The sequence below is a fragment of the Oncorhynchus nerka genome, linkage group LG11 (assembly GCF_034236695.1).
Source record: "Oncorhynchus nerka isolate Pitt River linkage group LG11, Oner_Uvic_2.0, whole genome shotgun sequence".
NCBI classification, from domain to species: Eukaryota; Metazoa; Chordata; class Actinopteri; order Salmoniformes; family Salmonidae; genus Oncorhynchus; species Oncorhynchus nerka.
The window spans coordinates 66,728,118-66,750,555 of record NC_088406.1 but is presented as its reverse complement, the minus strand read 5'-3'; the positions used below and the strand labels follow the sequence as shown (position 1 = coordinate 66,750,555).

Here is a 22,438-nt window from a genome sequence, read left to right as displayed (position 1 = left end):
GGAATCTGTGGTATGACTTAAAGATTGCTGTACACCAGTGGAACCCATCCAACTTGAAGGAGCTAGAGCAGTTTTGCCTTAAAGAATGGGCAAAAATACCAGTGGCTAGATGTGCCAAACTTATAGAGACATACCCCAAAATACGTGCAGCTGTAATTGCTGCAAAAGGTGGCTCTACAAAGTATTAACTTTGGGGCGGGTTGAATAGCTATGCACACTCAAGTTCTGCTTTTTGTCTTATTTCTTGTTTGTTTCAAATATTGTGCATCTTCAAAGGGGTTGGCATGTTGTTTAAAGCAAATGATACAAACACCTAAAGAAAAATCCATTTTAATTCCAGGTTGTAAGGCAACAAAATGGAAAAAATGCCAAGGGGGATGAATACTTTTGCAAGTCACTGTATGTTACTTATGTTTTATCTATAACATTTCTTGCACAACTAACTTAATTATCACTTTACACATTTATTTTGGGATCAAGCCCTAAACATTATTTGCCTCATGACCTGCGAATATGGAGAAGCAGTCTCATTTCATTCAAGCGCATTTTCATCCACATTCCCTCTCCTCGATTACCTTTGACCTTTTTCAAAAGGAGGCCGGAGGAGAGAAGACTCCGGAGTCCATGATCAGTATTTCCGTAAATGACCTAAAAGGAATGGTTGGCAAGGACAGAGACCTATAGGTTTGAAGGAAGCCAAGGAGACTAAGGCCAATTTGAATTCAAAATGATAAACAAGCAAATACAAAATCAACACATCAAAAGGACAACATGATATCTCATTTATTAACAAATTTGCTCACCTATTTATTTAGTACAAAACTAACTACTGTTCAGTCCTGGTAGTTAATTGCACTCACCTGGTGTCCTAGGTCTAAATTAGTCCCTTATTAGGAGAAGATGAAACCCAGAAGGGTTTTGGCCCTCCAGGACTGACATTGAACAGCGCTGAGGGACTTAGTAATCCAAAAAACCCTCTTACCGCAAGACACTTCACATGATAACTATAATATGTCAGCTAAAGAATGGTTCCCAGACATCCCCTGTATACATCTTAAGCCACAGTCATAAGGCTATGACTTCTCCTCATTGTGGACACTCCTATGTTTGATAAGGTTACTCTGAAAGGAGAAGCTCTTGTAACACAGCTTGCACATGAAGGGCCTCTCCTTGGTGTGAACAGTCTGGTGCTGCTTCACATAGTTCGCATGAGCGAAGCGCTTTCCACATGTGGGGCAGGCATACGGCTTGTCAGCGTCCGTCTTAATGCTCGGCCTACCACGTTGTGACCCAATGACACCAGATGAGGTAGAGGGAGAAGTAGGAGCCAACTTCGAGCTACCTCCTTGAGCCAACTTCGAGCTACCTCCTCTAGCCATTGTTTGGGTGTTGTTGGGATTGTGTGCTGTGTTATAGGCTAGGTACCTCTCATGGTGAACACCTATCCTGACCCTGTCTCCATTCGTGGGGTTACCATGAGGCAGCTGAGGAAGGCTAGGTCCAGGTCCAGGCCTTCTATGAACCCAGTCACCAGACATTAGATGAGACCCTGAAGGAGAAGACCGACTTCCTGAAAGATTACCACCAGGGCGGTCTCCCACCACTCTCTGTGAAGGCTGAAGCCCAGGGTGACCTGCTCTATTCATCATGGATACTATGGTGTTTGCATCATATGAAAAGGAGGATTTCTCTCTATCAGCCCCAGGCCCTGCTTCATCCCTGCACTGAGACTGTGAAGAGAAGGTTCTGGGCTGCAGACTGGATCCCTGACTGGAACCTCCGTCTCTCTGATGACCACCAGGACTGAGGTTGTTCAGTCCACCTGTCCACTGGTTGTGTTCTGTGTGGTGGTGGAGTCTCTCAAACTCGCGTTTAGGTCCTGGTTCTGACTCAGAAAGGAAGAGGGAAGGCTCCTGGTTCAGGATCCTGATCCGGGGCCAGGTTTGGTGATCAGCCGCTTCAGAGGTCCACTCTCCCCCACCAGTAACACTGGATATCAGCAGATCTTCTTCGACTGCAGACTGCAAAAAAAGATTGTACAGAAAAGCTTAAAGGTTTATATAAAAAACTCTTTGCTGTACACACAGAAACATGACATGATATTATAAACTGTTAACCACAGCCAAGCCCATCTCTAATACTGTGATATAAGTACCTTAACAATTTGGAGCCATTGGAGTGTATTATTAAAACAATTCCATGTGTGTTGATTTAAGAATGAAGTATAATGTTTTGGTTTGACTGAGATAAGAGAAACTGAGTCCCTAAAAATACAAATAAAAAATCAGGTTAGCAGTCAATTCTGTATTTAATTTCAACGGAATAGCCATAAGCTCACATAACTTTGAAGTACATTAACTTTATCGCACAAAACGATACGTGACAAGTAAAATATATTTTCTCACTGTTAATGTAACCAGGTAGAAGTTTGGGGTCAGACCCCGACCCTACTTGGTATCGGAAAATTAAAGGGAAACAGTATGGCAGTCTGCAGTCTCTCTTACTTGGCCAACACTGTCCGCGCTTTGCTAAAAAGCGTGTTATTCAAGCAGTGTTGCGCGCTGTTAGACAATGGTCATCGGTCAGATATTCTTGCTTCACGGTGAGCTACAACCGACAGACGGGGATACAGTGTGTGTGTGTGTGTGAGAACATTACGTTGACTATTGTAATGCAGATTAGTTACTGTCGCTATTCATAAATGAAGTACATGACATGCTCCATTTCTCTGATAATGTGTAACTAGCCCGTTTGAGTCATTCCGTGTGGGTTACAGATAAGAAACGGTATGTTACTTTTTGCTGATTGTATTGATTTTTGTGAAAGCTCAGACACACCGGTAGGATTGTCAAACGTTTGCCTGCCGACAGTACCTCTGAACAGTGTCGACAGCCAGTACCAGACCATGGCCAAATGTTTAGCTATCGTTAGCGTATTCGCTAGCTAGCACAATATAGCTAGCTAAGGACACTGCACTAACACAGGTAGCTGTTTCATGGAAACTAATCCATTTTGCTTCCATTACTAGCTATAGTGGTTAGGTTGCTGGGAGGAAGTATTTATTGTTGTATGCATTGCGTCTGTGCACTTAGCTAGCTAACGTTAACATCCAATAGCTTACACTGCATATGAAGTGTGACTGGCTCATGACACTGCATATGAAGTGTGACTGGCTCATGACATTTAACCGTGGATGTAGAGAAAATGCCCTATTTCCCCCACTTTTGTTGTCAGTCCTTTTATTCCCCCAGTTCGTGCTCTCGGATTGGCTCAAAGTCAAGTTGTTGGCCAATGACGAGCATTATGATTCTTCAAGTAGAAACCGCAGGTTCGTCGCTACCGGTTCGGCACGCAGCAGGTACCACTTTTGTTCTTGCAAGAGAAGGAACGACCTCCCACTGTGATAAGTACCTATCTGCAGTGAGATTCTCAGTGCATTTCATGCAAAACCAATTGCATTTTCATCTTTAAACCATGCATTGTAGCCATGCTGTATTTCTTACATTGTGTTCCGTATTTGGTTTCAGATTTGGCCTTTGTTAGACCTGAATAGCTATATGAGCTTCTGATAGGCTACTAGAACTATGCATTAGGCATTTTACCAAAATAATGTGAACCTGATCTGCTCCTATACAGACCCATTTATACAGTATCTTCCTCTTGTATACAGTATCTTCCTCTTTTGTCTTAAACAATTTTTTATAAAAAGGGAAACTGGGTTGTGCCTCTGAGGGAGAACCTGAGTACATTCTCGATATTAGACTTTTCTGTACCTTCGCTTTAATAAATACAATTTAGAATACTTTGGAAAAGGTTCATTACACACATCTTCACTACTTTGTCAAGTAAACATGACACTTAATCGGTGAAACATTTTTACAGACATCACACCAACCATCACCATATCTACTCGGCCTCATCATACTCATTCCTTCCTCAGTTCACCTCAACCAGTTCCCTACTACATCCACAATCAACAGAATTAACAACAAACTAACTAGTACTACATTGCATGTCACTATACTCTATACATGGGCCGTGTGCATTTTCTGCTGGTGTATCCTGAGGTAGCTCCTCTCCGAGAACCTCTTCCCGCAGTGCGATCAGCTTCTCTCCCGTGTGGACCTTTGGGTGATTCTTCAGCTGGTGCTGGCAGGAGAACCTCTTCTCACACTGGGGTGCAGCTGTAGGATTTCTCCGCTGCCACATCTGGACAAGTGTGAAACATTGGCCTGGCACAGATGGCAGCCGAACGGTTTGTTCCCCGTGTGCAGGTATTCCCAAACTGGGGTACTCCAAATAAAAATGTGATTCACATTTAAAATTTTCTTCACATTTTCAAACCGTAAATGTATATTTTCCAACGGGGCTATACATTTGGATAAGGTTTATTTCCTGCCCGAGTAGCCTCGTTTTCACTGCGAAATAACAACACAATGTCAACTACAGGTAGCCTAGTCAAATAATTAACGTCCAATCACATTAACCGTTACCTTCTCACGGGATGTCTTCACTCTTGCACAGACATTTAGAAACGAAACATGACAATTTGATTGAGAATAAAGATGACATGTATAAAAGGAACAGATGCATTAATAAGGGGCTAGAAGCATCTTATACGGTGAGCTACTGAGTGGCTAGGACAGGCAAGCTCCATACTATTGTGGAGGACTTAAATCTTCCTGCTCCGCAGATATGGCTGGGACAATGCTGGGGGGAAAGGCCCAAAAAACTATACAGACAATGCATTCCTCAAACAATTGTTTCACGACACATCAGTGACATGGCAGGAGATGTTTTGAAACAATTACTGCTTCGCTTACAAGTCAGTGAATTATGTGTACCTGACATGATGACTCCTTGCTGTCCCCAGTCCACCTGGCCATGCTGCTGCTCCAGTTTCAACTGACCTGACCCCTAGGACCATGTCCCAGGACTACCTGACATGATGACTCCTTGCTGTCCCCAGTCCACCTGGCCATGCTGCTGCTCCAGTTTCAACTGTTCTGCCTTACTATTATTCAACCATGCTGGTCATTTATGAACATTTGAACATCTTGGCCTTGTTCTGTTATAATCTCCACCCGGCACAGCCAGAAGAGGACTGGCCACCCCACATAGCCTGGTTCCTCTCTAGGTTTCTTCCTAGGTTTTGGCCTTTCTAGGGAGTTTTTCCTAGCCACCGTGCTTCTACACCTGCATTGCTTGCTGTTTGGGGTTTTAGGCTGGGTTTCTGTACAGCACTTTGAGATATCAGCTGATGTACGAAGGGCTATAGAAATAAATTTGATTTGATTTTGATTTGATTTTGGACACTACAGTGAAAATGGTTAACTTTGTTAAAGCAAGGCTCCTGAACTCTCGTGTATTTTCTGCACTATGCAATGATATTGGTAGCAACCATGTAACGCTTTTACAACATACAGAAGTGCGCTGGTTATCAAGGGGTAAAGTATTGACACTTTTTTTTATTGAGAGACCAGCTTAAAGTTCTTTACTGACCATAATTTTCACTTGTCTGACCGCTTACATGATGACGAGTTTCTCACATGACTGGCCTATGATGTTTTTTCTCACCTGAATCTAGGATTACAGATACTCTCCGCAACTATATTCAATGTGACAAAATTGAGGCTATAATTAAGAAGTTGGAGCTCTTTTCTGTCTGCATTAACAAGGACAACACACAGGTCTTTCCATCATTGTATGATTTTTGTTGTGTGCAAATGAACTCAAGCTTACGCACAATGTCATATGTGATATAGCGAAGCACCTGAGTGAGCTGGGTGTGCAACTACGCAGGTACTTTCCCAAAGGGGATGACACAAACAACTGGAATCGTTATCCCTTTTATGCCCTGCCTCCAGTCAACTTACTGATATCTGAACAAGAGAGCCTCATCAAAATTGCACAAGCGGTTCTGTGAAAATCAAATTTAAATCAGAAGCCACTGCCAGATTTCTGGATAAGGCGTTTCTTCTCAGAGTTTCTTGCCTTGGAAAATCGGGCTGTTAAGACACTGATGCCCTTTGCAACCACATACCTATGTGAGAGTGGATTCTCGGCCCTCACTAGCATGAAAACTAAATACAGGCACAGACTGTTTGTGGAAAATGATTTAAGACTCAGACTCTCTCCAATACACCCAACATTGCAGAGTTATGTGCATCCACTCAAGCACACACTTCTCAATTAACCTGTGGCGAGTTATTCACAATTTTTGATGAACAAATAAGGTTTTATATGTAAGATGGCTAAATAAAGAGCAAAATGATTTATTATTATTTGTGCCCTGGTCATATAAGAACTCTTTGTCACTTCCCACAAGCTGGGTTGTGACAAACTCACACTCATTCTTATGTTTAATAAAAGTATCATATAATCTGTGTGGCAGGTTTACAATGATGGCAAAAAAACATTTGAGAGTGCACTGACCCTGGTGCTAAAGGGGGTACGCAGCTGGAATGTTTGAAGGAGTATGGGACTATAACAAGTTTGGGAAACGTTGCTCTGGTGGATCTCCACCTGTTTGGGGAAACTGAAGGCTTTCCCACAGAATGAACACGGGAAGCGCTTCTCTTTGCCACCGGATCTACTGATAGCGTTACTACTACTGTCATTTGTCAATGGGCTTGTGTAGCCATTTAGTGTTGAGCCACTGGCATTGTCTGAGGTCTGGTTTAACATTAGGAGAGTGTGAGGAGGACGAAGGCCAGGCAGTGTCTGATGTCACAGGGTCCATGTTCCAGTTGATAGATCCTATAGAAGGCAGGCTGTAGGCCGCACCTGTTAGGGGGTTAACGTGAGGCACCATCAGTCTCTCTGAATCACAACTATAGGAGCAGGAAGGAGCATCGCTAGCCAAGTCTGTGCCTGTTCTCTCCTGCTGCATACTGACACCTCCCCGTCCCCGCAGACCAAATCTATGTCTCCTCGTCCCCACAGTCAGTTGTTAAGTACGGATGTTGTTTTGTTTTTCGACTGCGTTTCTGGTTGTGGTTAATATGTTATTCCCTAGCCTGAGTTGAGGACGCAGTCCCATCCACTGACCTCCACTATGTCACCTCTGGTCCTGACCTGCTCAGTGATGTCGTCCCCTGGGCTCTTGGCTGCACCGGTCAGGGTCTGGGAATCCAAGATGGTTGCCCAGTCTCCTCTATTAGCCTCCAGCCAACCACCTGCAGGAAGAGGTTAGAAAACTCACTTCATTTTGGTAAATTAACTGGTCAAGTTCAGCCATTATAATGTGTTTTTGTATGTAGACATACATTCTATTGATTTTATTTTATGAATGAGGAACAAAATAGCCTGGCGCATCAATTTTCCTTTTGAAGATCTGTTACTGTATGTAGACTATAGGCATTGTCTTACGTCAGATAGTGAGACGATTACTCCAGGACTGATGAGGGATGGGCCTTGCATAGAAGCGATGCCAGCTGTTGGAAGACTATGGGTTATATGTATTTCATTCTTACCTTGCTCCCCCATCTTTAGTCCACTTTGCAGGTCAATGCTCTCTGGTCCGTCTTCTATCGTCTCCTCTTTGACCAGCAGCAGGTCAGGCTTCCCATCCTCCATGTCTTCTGACTGTAAGAGATACAGTGAGAGGATGTTGGATCAGAAATCTGATATGAGCACCCTGCTATGGAGCATCGTCTGATTGGGGTATGAGTACTATGCAACATTTAGTTAATTTGTTACTATGCAAAAGTATTAGTTGATTTGATTACTTTACACTCTTTAATGGTTTGATAATTCAAAGGCATGGTCCCACACTTAAGACAAAATGAATCAAGACCTGGCCCCGTATCCACAAAGAGTGCTGATCTAGGATCTTTCCATATAATCTCATTCATTACGATCTAAAAGGCAAAACTGATCAAAGATTAGCCCTCCTACTCAGAGTCTTTGTGGATTTGGGCCCTGACCTAATATAATTCAGACAGTAGTTTACAGAGGGCTCACCTCAGTGAGACTGTGTGTGTTCCTGTGCTGCTCAGCTGGTTCCTCTGTGGGTTCAAGAGGAGGTGTAGTCTCGTTGTCCTCCATGACCATGGTCCCCTCAGGGTTCCCCAGACTCTCCTCACACCCCTCCTCCTTCACCAGCAGCACCTCTGAACCCTCCTGGAAGAGACAGGTGATACAGATTAGACATACCCTCAGGCACGTACACACACACAGACACTTTCACCATGGAGTATTAACCCATCCCCACTACGTCTGAGTCCTATACTGTAGTTACATTGTTGTTACAGAATGACTTCATTGTTGTTAAACCCATCATGGTGGATATAAATATGATGTTGTGGGTAAAATAGTCAGCTAGTCAAAAGTCATCAGACAAACCTGACTAAACTATTTTGACGTGAACAGTAGGCGTTTCTTAGTATGTAGGTATGTGTTGGTATATTGGTTATAAAGCACTGTCAGGTGTATGCAAAATAGGGTGAGATTAGATGTGATGTATACTAAAGAGTCTCAATGAAAGTCTTGGAATGAAAAGTCACATTATGTGTTTATTAACCATAAACAAGCTTTAAATACACCAGATGAAAACCACGCATACACACGTCTCAACTAGAAATCAACATGAACTTGATGAACTGCATTCTTTTTCTCATTAAAAGTGTCTCGGGATAAAAAGTAGTTGGAAGTAATGAAATAGGCATTTGTGAACATCATATAGCCTACTCAGTACAAACACAATATGTAACAGACTTTTTATGCTATACTGTTTGTCATTTTACCTTTACATGTTTAAGTAATTTAGCACACTCTTATTCAGAGCGACTTACAGGAGAAATTAGGGTTAAGTGCCTTGCTCAAGGGCACACAGATTTTTCTTAGATTTGAACCAGCCAACTTCCGGTTACTGGCCCAAAGCTCTTAACCGCTAGGCTACCTGCTGTCCTCTAAATGTGACTTATATATTCCACAATGTCTGGGTCTTGCATTTCAACACGCTTGTTTGTTGTGGAAATTGATCCATTACTGCAGTTTACTTTGTGCATGCATCTACTACAGTGCCTTCAGAAAGTATTCAGACCGCTTGACCTTCTCCACATTTTGTTACGTTACAGCCTTATTCTAAAATTGATTAAATAAAAATCTAATCTAATGACAAAGTGAAAAAGATTACATTTAAAAAAACATATTTACATAAGTATTCAGACTATTTGCTATGAGACTCGAAATTGAGCTCTGGTGCATCCTGTTTTCATTGAGCATCCTTGATGTTTCTACAACGTGATTGAAGTCCACCTGTGGTAAATTCAATTGATTCGAGATGATTTGAAAAGGCATACACCTGTCTATATAAGGTCCCACAGTTGACAGTGCATGTCAGAGAAAAACACAAGCCATGAGGTCGAAGGAATTGTCTGTAGAGTTCTGAGACAGGATTGTGTCAAGGCACAGATCTTGGAAAGGGTACCAAAACATTTCTGCAGCATTGAAAGTCCAAGAACACAGTGACCTCCATCATTCTTAAATGGAAGACTTTTGGAACCACCAAGACTCTTTCTAGAGCTGGCCAAAAGGCCAAACTGAACAATCGGGGGAGGAGGGCCTTGGTCAGGGAGGTGACCAAGAACCCGATGGTCACTCTGACAGAGCTCCAGAGTTCCTCTGTGGAGAAGGGAGAACCTTCCAGATGGACAACCATCTCTGCAGCCACTCCTCAGTAAAAGGCACAACAGCGCGCTTAATTTGCCAAAAGGTACCTAAAGACTCTCAGACCATGAGAAACAAGATTCTCTGGTTTGATGAAACCAAGATTCAACTCTTTGGCCTGAATGCCAAGCATCATGTCTGGAGGAAGCCTGGCACCATCATGCTGTGTTTTTTTTGTTTTCAGTGGCAGGGACTGGGAGACTAGTCAGGATTGAGGCAAAGCTGAACGGAGCGAAGTACAGAGATATTCTTGATGAAAAACCTGCTCCAGCGCGCTCAGGACCTCAGACTGGGGCGAAGTTTCACCTTCCAGCAGTACAACGACCCTAAGCACACAGCCAAGACAACGCAGTGTCCTTGAGTGGACTTGAACCCGATCGAACATCTGAAGACCTGAAAATAGCTGTGCAGCAATGCTCCCCATCCAACCTGAAAGCTAGAGAGGATCTGCAGAGAAGAATGTGAGAAACTCCCAAAATACAGGTGTGCCAAGCTTGTAGAGTCATACCCAAAAAGACCCGATGCTGTAATTGATGCCAAAGGTGCTGAGTAAAGGGTCTGAATACTTAAGTAAATGTCATATTTTTATTTTTAATAAATTTGCAAAAATTTCAAAACCTGTTTTTGCTTTGTCATTATGGGGTATTGTGTGTCCATTTGATGGGGGGGGGACTATTTAACCAATTTCAGAATATGGCTGTAACCTAAAGAAATGTGGAAAAAGTCAAGGGGTCTGAATACTTTCCGAAGGCACTGTACGTCATCTTGCTGAATCTACCTTCAATACAGGGTTTAATCTAAATATCAGAAGCTATCGAGTGGAATGATTACTTTCTATGTTATGGAGTGGAATGGTTTTTTTGCAGGTGTATCTTGAGGTAGCTCCTCTCTGAGAACCTCTTCCCGCAGTGCGTACAGGCAAACGGCCTCTCTCCTGTGTGGATCTTCAGGTGCATCTTTAGATGGTCCTGGCGAGAGAACCTCTTCTCACACTGGGGGCAGCTGTAGGGTTTCTCCCCTGTGTGGACCCTCTTGTGCCTTTTCAGGGTGCCAGCCTCAGTGAAGCGCATGTGACACTGGGTGCAGCTGAACCGTTTCTCTTTACTATTGCTTGATGTGGCGCCCCCTCCCTGAGCCTGGGCTCTAGCCCTGTCATTTGGGTTCAAACACTGATCGAAAAGGACGTGGCTGTCTGAATCGGAAGGAACCATCGATGTGGACACTGGGTCGTGATCCCTAAACAAGTGTAAAGGAGAGTGAGTCGCAACATTTGGAAATGTCTCTAAGTTTTCCCTGTAATCTAAGAAATCTCTGCCCTGTGAGTGTCCATCTCCTAGGTTACTATCTGCATTCCATGTGGGGGCAACGTCACCCTCCAATTTCACAGTCACTTCATCTACGACTAGACCCTCCCCTTTCTTATCTCGGCACCCTTCGGAGTACACACTACTACTGTACCGGTTCCAGTCCCCTCTAGACAGATCAGTCTGTGTCTCTAAACACAAGGGCATGTTGCCAGGGTCCATCTCTGTAGTGTAAGAACAAGACGGATCATCACTGCCAGAGTCTAACGATTCACCATGACCACTTGAATGAACCGTCCTCTGGCTTTGGTGAAATACTGGTAAACACTCTGAGCCGGGGGCAGGAGGACAGCCCAGTCTCCGCACCCCCAGTCTCTCTGGTTCTGATATGTGGCCAGAACCTGTGTGTAAGAGCCTGTGTGTTACAGTTAACGTCTTGGTTTCTGTCGCTGACTTGAGAACGACGTTCTGCGTTCCACTGACCTCCGTGATGCTGTGTCGGGTCCTGGGCTGTGTTGGGGTGGTAGTGGGATTTTCCATGGCTACAGGAGGCGCACCAGACTCTCCAGTCTGGATGTCTCTGCTGTGCCGTGTGTCCTTCTGTCCCTCAGTCCTCTCCTGCTTGACTCCAGGACCTGCAGCCTCTGCATCTGCAGACTGACAAGAAAAGTGGTTATTATCAGTACAATGGTTGAATTGGATAACAATGTCAAAGAGAAGTCTCACAAGCTCCCCAATGGCAGATAAATGAGGATGTACATGTAAGCAAGTGAATAGCTGGGGACACTTTTGATTTACAAAGTAACACATTTTTAATGCAACACTATTCCACTAACCTCTATCACGATAACATGCTGGGTTGAGGTTCCACTCCCCTCATCAACAGTGATTGGTTGTTCATCTGTCCATGTGCTGTGTCCTGCTGGCTTCACAAAGCTCCTGTGGCCTTCAGTGAGATGTACTTCACCTGAGAGAGTGATTGGGGGAAAATAGGTTGTTAGATTAGCTACTGTCTGCTCAACAGTGTAGACCCCTTTCTGTGTTTGCAAACATTGCCGCACGAGGGCGAAGTGTACAATTTTGTTGCAGAACTCAGGGGAGTTAAACGAGTCCATAGCATATATATAAATATTTAAAAATGTATCTTCAATAGCTCTTAAACAAAGTGTGCCAAGCCTGCCCCAAAAAGTGGATTTTTATCCATCCTCCCCTGATTTAGAACACATTTTCATATTCATGACACACTTTGTTCAGGAGTTAGTCTCGGTACCAGTCTTAGCTAACATTCCAGTCCTGTCATTTTCCAAAGAGACTGGGCGTTTGGCAATTTCAACATTCATTATGCAGACGGATTTACTGCAAGGTTGCTGATTGTTAGTTGACAGCATCAATATTTTCCATGACAACGCTCTGACATAAGACAATGCCTGCTGCGGTAATTCCCTTGTGAGAAGGCAGTGTCAATGCAAGATCATGTTGTTCAAAGATGACTCCGTCATGAGAGAGAGATATAACGATAGAAAAAAATATTAGCCTACAAGATTCAAATCGAGCTGCATTTGATTTAATAAGAGGAAAGTTATGCAGAACTGGCACCTGTCTTCATTCCTTGCACTGGCTGGTCATCATGACTTGCTTACATTTTTACAATCTTATGCTCATTTCAGTTCTATTTGTTCCTCCTCACTTATACTTTTTTGAATGGACATTAGGAAAAACAGCTCAATGCAGACCAGCGAAGTCTTGAAACTGGAGTAGCCCCGCCAAGCCACGGCAGCTGGGCTTCGCCGATTAGTTATGGTACGCAAAAAGGACCAGCCATACTGTCTGTGTGAACTACAGGGCTCTAAATTAGCATATTGTTAAGGATGCATATCCACTTCCTCGTATCCAAAACACTCTAGATACCCTGTCGACGGCCAAATGGTTTAGCACTTTGGACTTAACGTCAGGCTACTGGCAGGTAGAACTTATTCCCAGCGACGGTAAGGTGGCCGCTTTCTGCAGCAGGAAGGGCCTCTGAGTGAAATGTGATGCCTTTAGGGCTCTGCAACGCACCAGCGACGTTTCAATGTTTAATGGACCGCGTCCTGGCCAGAATACAATGAGAGACTGGCGGCAGGTAGCCTAGTGGTTAGAGCATTGGGCCAGTAACCGAAAGGTTGCTGGATCGATTCCCCGAGCTGACAAGGTAAAAATCTGTCGTTCTGCCCCTGAACAAGGCAGTTGGCCTACTGGGGAACAGTGGGTTGTCATTGTAAATAAGAATTTGCTTAGTTATACTATTAAATGTTTTATCTCGATGACATCATCCTGGGAAGGGATGTCATGGAGACGCGCTAACGCCTGGCACAAGTGTTTAATCGGCTAAGCCAAACCAACCTGAAATTGAAACCCTCCAAGTGCTGTCTCTTCTGCCGACAGAAGAGACATCGTTTCTGAACACAGCATCGCCATAGATCCCCCAAAAATTCTGAAAGTCCAAGAATGGCCCCAGCCTACCTGCGTTTCAGAAGTCTTGTCAGTTCGTCAGCCTGGCCTCGTACTACCGACGTTTTGTCAAAGATTTTGCTGCTGCATGAGCTTACAAAGAAGCATGCTCGTTTCCAGTGGACACCAGAGTGCCAGGAGGCGTTAAAAAAAATGAAAGCTACTCACCACCGCGCCCGTCTTGGGCTATCCACTCAACAGTGGCGACCTCATCCTCGATACAGACGCCAGCAATTTCGGCATTGGAGGTGTCTTGTCCCAGTGAGGAATGCATTCTAGAGTACGGGAGTCAGCGGCTGTCCTCCACCGAGCAAAACTATTGTATCACACGGAGGGAGCTACTGGTAGTAGTGGAGTTTACTACACACTTCCGTCAATACCTGCTTGGAAGACCCTTCATCGTGCGCACCAACCACAGCAGCCTTCGGTGGCTCATAAGGATGAAGGAACCAGAAGGTCAACTGGCGAGGTCGCTCGAGAAGCTTGGAGTATAACTTCAAGGTCATACATCATGCAGGATGCCACCACAAATGCTGACATCCTGTCCAGGAGGCGCTGCCGCCAAACCCCTGCACTATACAGGACCCTACCCAAAATAATGACCGTTTCAGGTACCAGGAAGTGCTGTCTGACCTCAGCCCCAGCATAGCTGATAATGCTGTGGAAGCTACTTTTATGGAGCTCTGCTCAGTGGGGGTAGGAGACCCCAGCCTATAGCCTGCACTCCCTAAAGCTTCTGGAGCTGCCTTCAACGTGGAGTCGGGTCATCGGGACAGTGAAGATGACATGTCGGACGTGGAAATGATTAGCCTCACTGTTCTGTTCCATGGACTGACATGGGCCCCGTGAAGAGATAGCTCGAGGAAGGTCAGGAACGGCCATCGTGGGGGGCCTGTGTCGCCAGTCGGGCCATTGACTGAGGCATATAGGAGCCAGTGGAAGAGACTATGTCAAGAACTCTTATGAGACTATGTCTCATTTCTCTTATGGTGCTTCTACTGTACCGAAGGCGCAGTGTTTTACCCACAGATACTCCTACCTCGTGTGTTCGGGACAGACATCAAGAAGCAGATGCATGACGGCCCAGTAGGTGGTCACATTGGCGTGGAATGCACAAATGCCCGGCTGCAGACAAGACACTACTGGTACCGAAATAGAGAGGATGTCAAACTATGGTGTCGTACATGTACCAGCCGTGCCACTAAAGCCAGACCTTCGAGGAAGCCCCAAGCACCTAGGGGCACTGTCCGCTTGGGAGTACCTAAGGAGAGGATCACCATTGATCTAATGAGCCCCATGAACGAGACAGAATGCTACAATCGCTACTTATTGGTTGTTCAAGACTAGGGTTGCACATTTTGGGGAATATTTAGAGGTGAAAACTTTGTGGGAATTAACAGAAATATTTGAAAATTAATACCATTTAAATGTAGATGTTTTTTTTTACATTGGATATATTTACGATATCATATGGAGACAAACAAACCTTTTACCTTATAATTAGACATAATTGCAAATGATTAAATCCTTCCAATAGAAATAAAAAAAACATTTTAGACATCCTAAATCAACTATTTATCGGATCATCAAGAACTTCAAGGAGAGCGGTTAAATTGTTGTGAAGAAGGCTTCAGGGCGCCCAAGAAAGTCCAGCAAGTGCCAGGACCGTCTCCTAATGTTGATTCAGCTTCGGGATCGGGACACCACCAGTACAGAGCTTGCTCAGGAATGGCAGCAGGCAGGTGTGAGTGCATCTGCACGCACAATGAGGCGAAGACTTTTGGAGGATGGCCTGGTGTCAAGAAGGGCAGCAAAGAAGCCACTTCTCTCCAGGAAAAACATCCGGGACAGACTGATATTTAGAAAAAGGTACAGGGATTGGACTGCTGAGGACTGGGGTAAAGTCATTTTCTCTGATGAATCCCCTTTTCGATTGTTTGGGGCATCCGGAAAAAAGCTTGTCCGGAGAAGACAAGGTGAGCGCTACCATCAGTCCTGTGTCATGCCAACAGTAAAGCATCCTGTGACCATTCATGTGTGGGGTTGCTTCTCAGCCAAGGGTGTGGGCTCACTCACAATTTTGCCTAAGAACACAGCCATGAATAAAGAATGGTACCAACACATCCTCCGAGAGCAACTTCTCCCAACCATTCAGGAACAGTTTGGTGAAGAACAATGCCTTTTCTAGCATGATGGAGCACCTTGCCATAAGGCAAAAGTGATAATTAAGTGGCTCGGGGAACAAAACATCGATATTTTGGGTCCATGGCCAGGAAACTCCCCAGACCTTAATCCCATTGAGAACTTGTGGTCAATCCTCAAGAGGCAGGTGGACAAACAAAAACCCACAAATTCTGACAAACTCCAAGCATTGATTATGCAAGAATGGGCTGCCATCAGTCAGGATGTGGCCCAGAAGTTTAATTGACAGCATGCCAGGGCGGATTGCAGAGGTCTTGACAAAGAAGGCTCAACACTGCAAATATTGACTCTTTGCATCAACTTCATGTAATTGTCAATAAAAGCCTTTGACACTTATGAAATGCTTGTAATTATACTTCAGTATTCCATAGTAACATCTGACAAAAATATCTAAAGACATTGAAGCAGCAAACTTTGTGGAAATTAATATTTGTGTCATTCTCAAAACGTTTGGCCACTACTGTAGATATATAGTTTGGTCACTTATTGAGCAATTCAAAAATCTCTCTCTATATATACACATCAATATCCACAGTACCAGTCAAGCGTTTGGACACACCTACTCATTCCAGGGTTTCTTTATTTGTACTATTTTCTCATTTGTAGAATAATAGTGAAGACAAACTTTTAAATGTATTTATGGAATAATGTAGTTACCAAAAAAGTGTTAAACAAATCAATATGTATTTTATATTTGAGATTCTTCAAAGTAGCCATCCTTTGCCTTGACAGCTTTGCACACTCTTGGCATTCTCCCAACCAGCTTCATGAAGTAGTCACCTGGAATGCATTCCAATAAACAGGTGTGCCTTGTTTAGTTAATTTGTATAATTTCCCTTAATGCAGTTGAGCCAATCACTTGTGTTGTGACAAGGGAGGGGGGTATACAAAAGATAGCCCTATTTGGTAAAAAGACCAAATCCATATTATGGCAAGAACAACTCAAATAAGCAAAGAGAAACAGTCCATCATTACTTTAAGACATGAAAGTCAGTCAATAAGGAACATTTCCAGAACTTTGAAGGTTTCTTTAAGAGCAGTCGCAAAAACCATTAAGCGCTATGATGAAACTGGTTCGCATGAGGACCGCCACAGGAACGGAAGACCCAGAGTTACCTCTGCTGCAGAGGATAAGTTCATTGGAGTTACCAGCCTCAGAAATTGCAGCCCAAATAAATACTTAACAGAGTTCAAGAGGAGACTGAGTGAATCAGGCCTTCATGGTCGAATTGCTGCAAAGAAACCACTACTAAAGGACACCAATAATAAGAAGAGACTTGCTTGGGCCAAGAAACACAAGCAACGGACCAGTGGAAATCTGTGCTTTGGTCTGATGAGTCCAAATGTTAGATTTTGGTTTCCAACCGCCGTATCTTTGTGAGACGCAGAGTAGGTGAACGGATGATCTCACCATGTGTGGTTCCCACCATGAAGCATGGAGGAGATTTGATGGTGTGGTGGTGTTTGGCTGGTGAAATTTATCTGATTTATTTAGAATGTAGAATTATTTAGAATTCAAGGCACACTTAACCAGCATGGCTACCACAGCATCATGCAGTGATACGCCATCCCATTTGGTTTGTGCTTAGTGGGACTATCATTTGTTTTTCAACAGGACAATGACCTAAAACACACCTCCAGGCTGTGTAAGGGCTATTTGACCAAGAAGGAGAGTGATGGGGTGCTGCATCAGATGACCTGGCCTCCACAATCAACTGACCTCAACCCAATTGAGATGGTTTGGGATGAGTTGTACCGCAGAGTGAAGGAAAAGCAGCCAACAAGTGCTCAGCATATGTGGGAACTCCTTCAAGAAGGTTGGAAAAGCATTCCAGGAGAAGCTGGTTGAGAGAATGCCAAGAGTGTGCAAAGCTGTCAAGGCAAAGGATGAATCTCAAATATAAAAAATATTTTCATTTAACACTTTTTAGTTACTATATGATTCCATATGTGTTATTTCTTAGTTTGTCTTCACTATTATTCTACAATGTAGAAAATAGTAAAAATAAAGAAACCCTGGAATGAGTAGCTGTGTCCAAACTTTTAACTGGTACAGTATATTTGACGAAAGAAGCACCTTGCTCTTGCTTGCTGGATAAAAAAAATAGGCTATAGCGTTCACAGTGAATTGGCGGGGAGATTTGAATGGCGAGAGCTTTTCAGGTGTGATGTGATCACATTGGCTGGTGGTAATGGGAAATCCTCTCTTCTCCAGGCACCCAATGTTTATGTTTACAATCAAATGTATTATGTCAGAATGTCCAAATTTAGAATGCTTCTCATGAAATGTATTGAAAATGAAATACAGAAACGTCCTCTCACTGTCAGCTGTGTTTATTTTCAGAAAACTTAACATGTGTAAATATTAGAGATCGACAGATTAATCGGAAATCAGTAATTTTGGACGCCGATTTTGTTTTGTTTTGTTTTACACCTTTTATTTCATCTTTATTTAAGTAGGCAAGTCAGTTAAGAACACATTCTTATTTTCAATGACTGCCTAGGAACGGTGGGTTAACTGCCTTGTTAAGGGGCAGAACGACAGACTTTTACCTTGTCAGCTCAGGGATTCAATCTTGCAACCTTACGGTTAACTAGTCCAACGCTCTAACCACCTGCCTCACGGGGAGCACACCTGTTACGGGAATGCAGTAAGAAGCCAAGGTAAGTTGCTAGCTAGCATTAAACTTAATCATAATCACTAGTTATAACTACACATGGTTGATGATATTACTAGTTTATCTAGCGTGTCCTGCGTTGCATATAATCGATGCAGTGCGCACTCACGAAAAAGGACTGTCGTTGCTCCAACGTGTACCTAACCATAAACACCAATGCCTTTCTTAAAAGCAATACACAGAAGTATATATTTTTAAACTGCATATTTAGCTCAAAGAAATCCAGGTTAGCAGGCAATATTAACCAGGTGAAATTGTGTCACTTCTCTTGCGTTCATTGCACGCAGAGTCAATGGCTCATTGCGAACTAATTTGCCATAATTTTACGTAATTATAACATAACATTGAAGGTTGTGCAAAGTAACAGGAATATTTAGACTGATGGATGCCACCCGTTAGATAAAATACGTAACGGTTCCGTATTTCACTGAAAGAATAAACGTCTTGTTTTCGAGATGATAGTTTCTTGATTCAATCATATTAATGACCTAAGGCTCGCATTTGTGTGTGTTATTATGTTATAATTAAGTCTATGATTTGATAGAGCAGTGTGACTGAGCGATGGTAGGCACCAGCAGGCTCATAAGCATTAATTCAAACAGCACTTTCATGCGTTTTGCCAGCAGCTCTGCTGTTTATGACTTCAAGCCTATCAATTCCCGAGATTAGGCTGGTGTAACGATGTGATGTGAAATGGCTAGCTAGTTAGCGGGGTGCGCGCTAATAGCGTTTCAAACGTCACTCGCTCTGAGACTTGGAGTAGTTGTTCCCCTTGCTCTGCATGGGTAACGCTGCTTCGAGGGTGGCTGTTGTCGTTGTGTTCCTGGTTCGAGCCCAGGTAGGAGCGAGGAGAGGTACGGAAGCTATACTGTTACACTGGCAATACTGAAGTCCCTATAAGAACAACCAATAGTCAAAGGTATATGAAATACAAATGGCATAGAGAGAAATGTTCCTATAATTTCAATAATAACTACAACCTAAAACTTCTTACCTGGGAATATTGAAGACTCATGTTAAAATGAACCACCAGCTTTCATATGTTCTCATGTTCTGAGCAAGGAACTTAAACATTAGCTTTCTTACATGGCACATATTGCACTTACTTTCTTCTCCAACACTTTGTTTTTGCATTATTTAAACCAAATTGAACATGTTTCATTATTTGAGGCTAAATTGATTTTATTGATGTATTAAGTTAAAATAAGTGTTCATTCAGTATTGTTGTAATTGTCATTATTACAAATACATTTATAAAAAATATATATATATATAAAACATTTTTTTATCATAATCGGTCGACCACTAGTAAATATTTGTATGAACATAACAAGATTCAACAACTGAGACACAAACTGAACAAGTTCCAAAGACATGTGATACAGTGTCCCCGAACAAAGGGGGGGTCAAAATCAAAAGTAACAGTCAGTATCTGGTGTGGCCACCAGCTGCATTAAGTACTGCAGTGCATCTCCTCCTCATGGACTGCACCAGATTTGCCCGTTCTTGCTGTGCGATGTTACCCCACTCTTCCACCAAGGCACCGGCAAGTTCCCAGACATTTCTGGGGGGAATGACCCTATGAGGGAAGGGTACCACATGAGGGAGGAGGATGTCTTCCCTGTAAGGCACAGCGTTGAGATTGCCTGCAATGACAACAAGCTCAGTCCGATGATGCTGTGACACACCGCCCCAGACCACGACGGACCCTCCACCTCAATTGATCCCGCTCCAGAGTACAGGCCTCGGTGTAACGCTTATTCCTCCGACGATAAACCCAAATCTGACCATCACCCCTGATGAGACAAAAAACACGGCTCTTCAGTAAAGAGGACTTTTTGCCAGTCCTGTCTGGTCCAGCGACGGTGGGTTTGTGCCCGTAGGCGACGTTGCTGCCGGTGATGACTGGTGAGGACCTGCCTTACAACAGGCCTACAAGCTCTCAGTCCAGCCTCTCTCAGCCTATTGTGGATAGTCTGAGCACTGATGGAGGGATTGTGCGTTCCTGGTGTAACTTGGGCAGTTGTTGTTGCCATCCTGTACCTGTCCCGCAGGTGTGATGTTCGGATGTACCGATCATGTGTAGGTGTTGTTACACGTGGTCTGCCACTGCGAGGATGATCAGCTGTCCATCCTGTCTCCCTGTAGCGCTGTCTTTGTCGTCTCACAGTACAGACATTGCAATTTATTGCCTCGGCCACATCTGCAGTCCTCATGCCTCCTTGCAGCATGCCTAAGGCACATTCACGCAGATGAGCAGGGACCCTGGGCATCTTTCTTTTGGTGTTTTTCAGAGTCAGTAAAGGCCTCTTTAGTGTCCCAGGTTTTCATAACGGTGACCTTAATTGCCTACCGTCTGTAAGCTGTTAGTGTCTTAACGACCGTTCCACAGGTGCATGTTCATTAATTGTTTATGGTTCATTGAACAAGCATGGGAAACAGCATTTAAACCCTTTACAATGAAGATCTGTGAATTTATTTGGATTTTTAATTGTTGAGTTTATCTAATTTACATAAGTATTCACACCCCTGAGTCAATACATATTATCACCTTTGGCAGTGATTACAGATGTAAGTCTTTCTGGATTAGTCTAAGAGCTTTGCACACGTGGATTGTACAATTTTTACACTTTATTTTGTATTATTCACGCTCTGTCAAGGTGCCCTTCATTGCGAGGCATTGGAAAACCTCATTGGTCTTTTGAAATTCACTGCTCAACTGAGGGACCTTTAGATAATTATTTATGGGGTACAGAGATGAGGTAGTCATCCAAAAAGCATGTTTAACACTTATTGCACACAGTGAGTCCATGCAATTTATTAAGAAAATGTGGAAACAGTTAAGGGGTGTCAATACTGAAGGCACTGTAACTATGGAAAAATGCTATTTATAATGCTATTTATAATGAATGCTATTTAAGAACTATTGAAGACTGAAATACGTAAATTATAATAATTCAACAACGAATAAAAGTGGTGGATATTTCTCCATCTTCTGATTCAAAATATTATTGTCTTAGTCATGGCACGCTTTGTTTAATCCGAAATCGTATTATCTCATGTTTGGTAGCTATTGACGAGAGAAAATATACACCGAATTCCCAATATAAAAGAAATGTGTTCTCGGTCAGTTTTGAGATTGTCTAGAATTGGCAAGGATGTAAACTAACAACTTTCTGCAAGACATCCAAGTAATCACATCAGATTAATTATTGCATACAATCCAAACACATGCGCAGAGGGGAACGGGGCTAAATGTACCTCTTGCCATTCCTCTGTATCGGTCGAGGATCTTGACACTTCTGGGACGGCTGCCGAGGACACGCTCTCGCATTGTCCTCTCTGCGCGCTCCCGTGACACCTTCAGTTCCAGTAGCTGTAGTTTCCTCCGCAATGTCCTGTTTTCTTTCTGGCTTTGAGTTATTTCTAAACGACACACTGCATAGTCGTCGTCTACGAGTTTACAGATCTCTGCCACGGCTGCGTTTGCTAGCACCTCCATGATGGAGGCTATTTGAGTGTGAAAAACCATAACGTTACCATTACAGTTAGCCATTGTTAGTTAACCTTAGCAGCTAGCTAGCGTTACCTAAATAACACATCAATTAACCAAGTGCTGTCCCTAACGCGAATTAAAGACTGCCTGTGGTAGGTAGGTGTTGCTATGAAATTATATTTGTCTTATTTTGAGTTAATAAATGTCGAAATAACTATAAAACCGCTAAGGTAGTCTTGGTCACTGCTCACTTCCGTTTACTAGTTTTTCTTCGTGTAGTTTTCCGGCAGACTAGACGTTTTGTTGTGTATTGCTGCCTTACACAGGTCGGGGCGTGTATTGCACATTTCGTTTACAAAAAAGGGAAATAAGAAATTGCACAACCACCCAACAAATACAGTTCCTTTAGAAAGTATTCACACCCCTTGACTTTTTCCACAATTTGTTTTTAGTCTTCATTTTTAAATTAATAACATTTAGATTTTTTTTTTACACTGGCCTACATACAAAATCCCATAACCTTTAACGTGGAATTATGTTTTAATATTTTTTTTCCACAAATTATTTAAATGAAAAGATGAAATGTCTAAAGTCAA

General features: G+C 43.2%; 1 protein-coding gene across 2 annotated transcripts; it reads right to left on the bottom strand.

Moving 5' to 3' along the window:
• Positions 1 to 314: 314 nt before the first annotated feature.
• Positions 315 to 22,118, bottom strand: LOC115137410 (uncharacterized). Of its 2 annotated transcripts, none has more exons than XM_029673728.2 (7): positions 21,608 to 22,118; positions 11,813 to 11,943; positions 11,460 to 11,633; positions 7,966 to 8,124; positions 7,476 to 7,587; positions 7,051 to 7,178; positions 315 to 2,021 (listed from the first exon to the last, which is right to left on the bottom strand). In XM_029673728.2, exons 1-7 carry the CDS (start codon positions 21,900 to 21,902, stop codon positions 1,074 to 1,076), a joined length of 1,947 nt encoding a protein of 648 aa, XP_029529588.2. In that variant the 5' UTR covers positions 21,903 to 22,118; the 3' UTR covers positions 315 to 1,073. The 2 variants fall into 2 exon arrangements, with proteins under 2 accessions (XP_029529588.2, XP_029529589.2); XM_029673729.2 differs by having other exon boundaries at positions 7,078 to 7,178.
• Positions 22,119 to 22,438: the final 320 nt, after the last annotated feature.

Excerpts from the sequence above, each read along its gene's own strand:
- LOC115137410 (XM_029673728.2), bottom strand. The coding sequence starts at position 21,902 with ATGGCTAACTGTAATGGTAACGTTATGGTTTTTCACACTCAAATAGCC. Across the intron at positions 7,179-7,475 it reads ACTAAAGATGGGGGAGCAAG|GTGGTTGGCTGGAGGCTAAT; the intron begins GTAAGAATGAAA and ends CTCTTCCTGCAG. Across the intron at positions 2,022-7,050 it reads CCAGAGGTGACATAGTGGAG|TCTGCAGTCGAAGAAGATCT; the intron begins GTCAGTGGATGG and ends CTTTTTTTGCAG.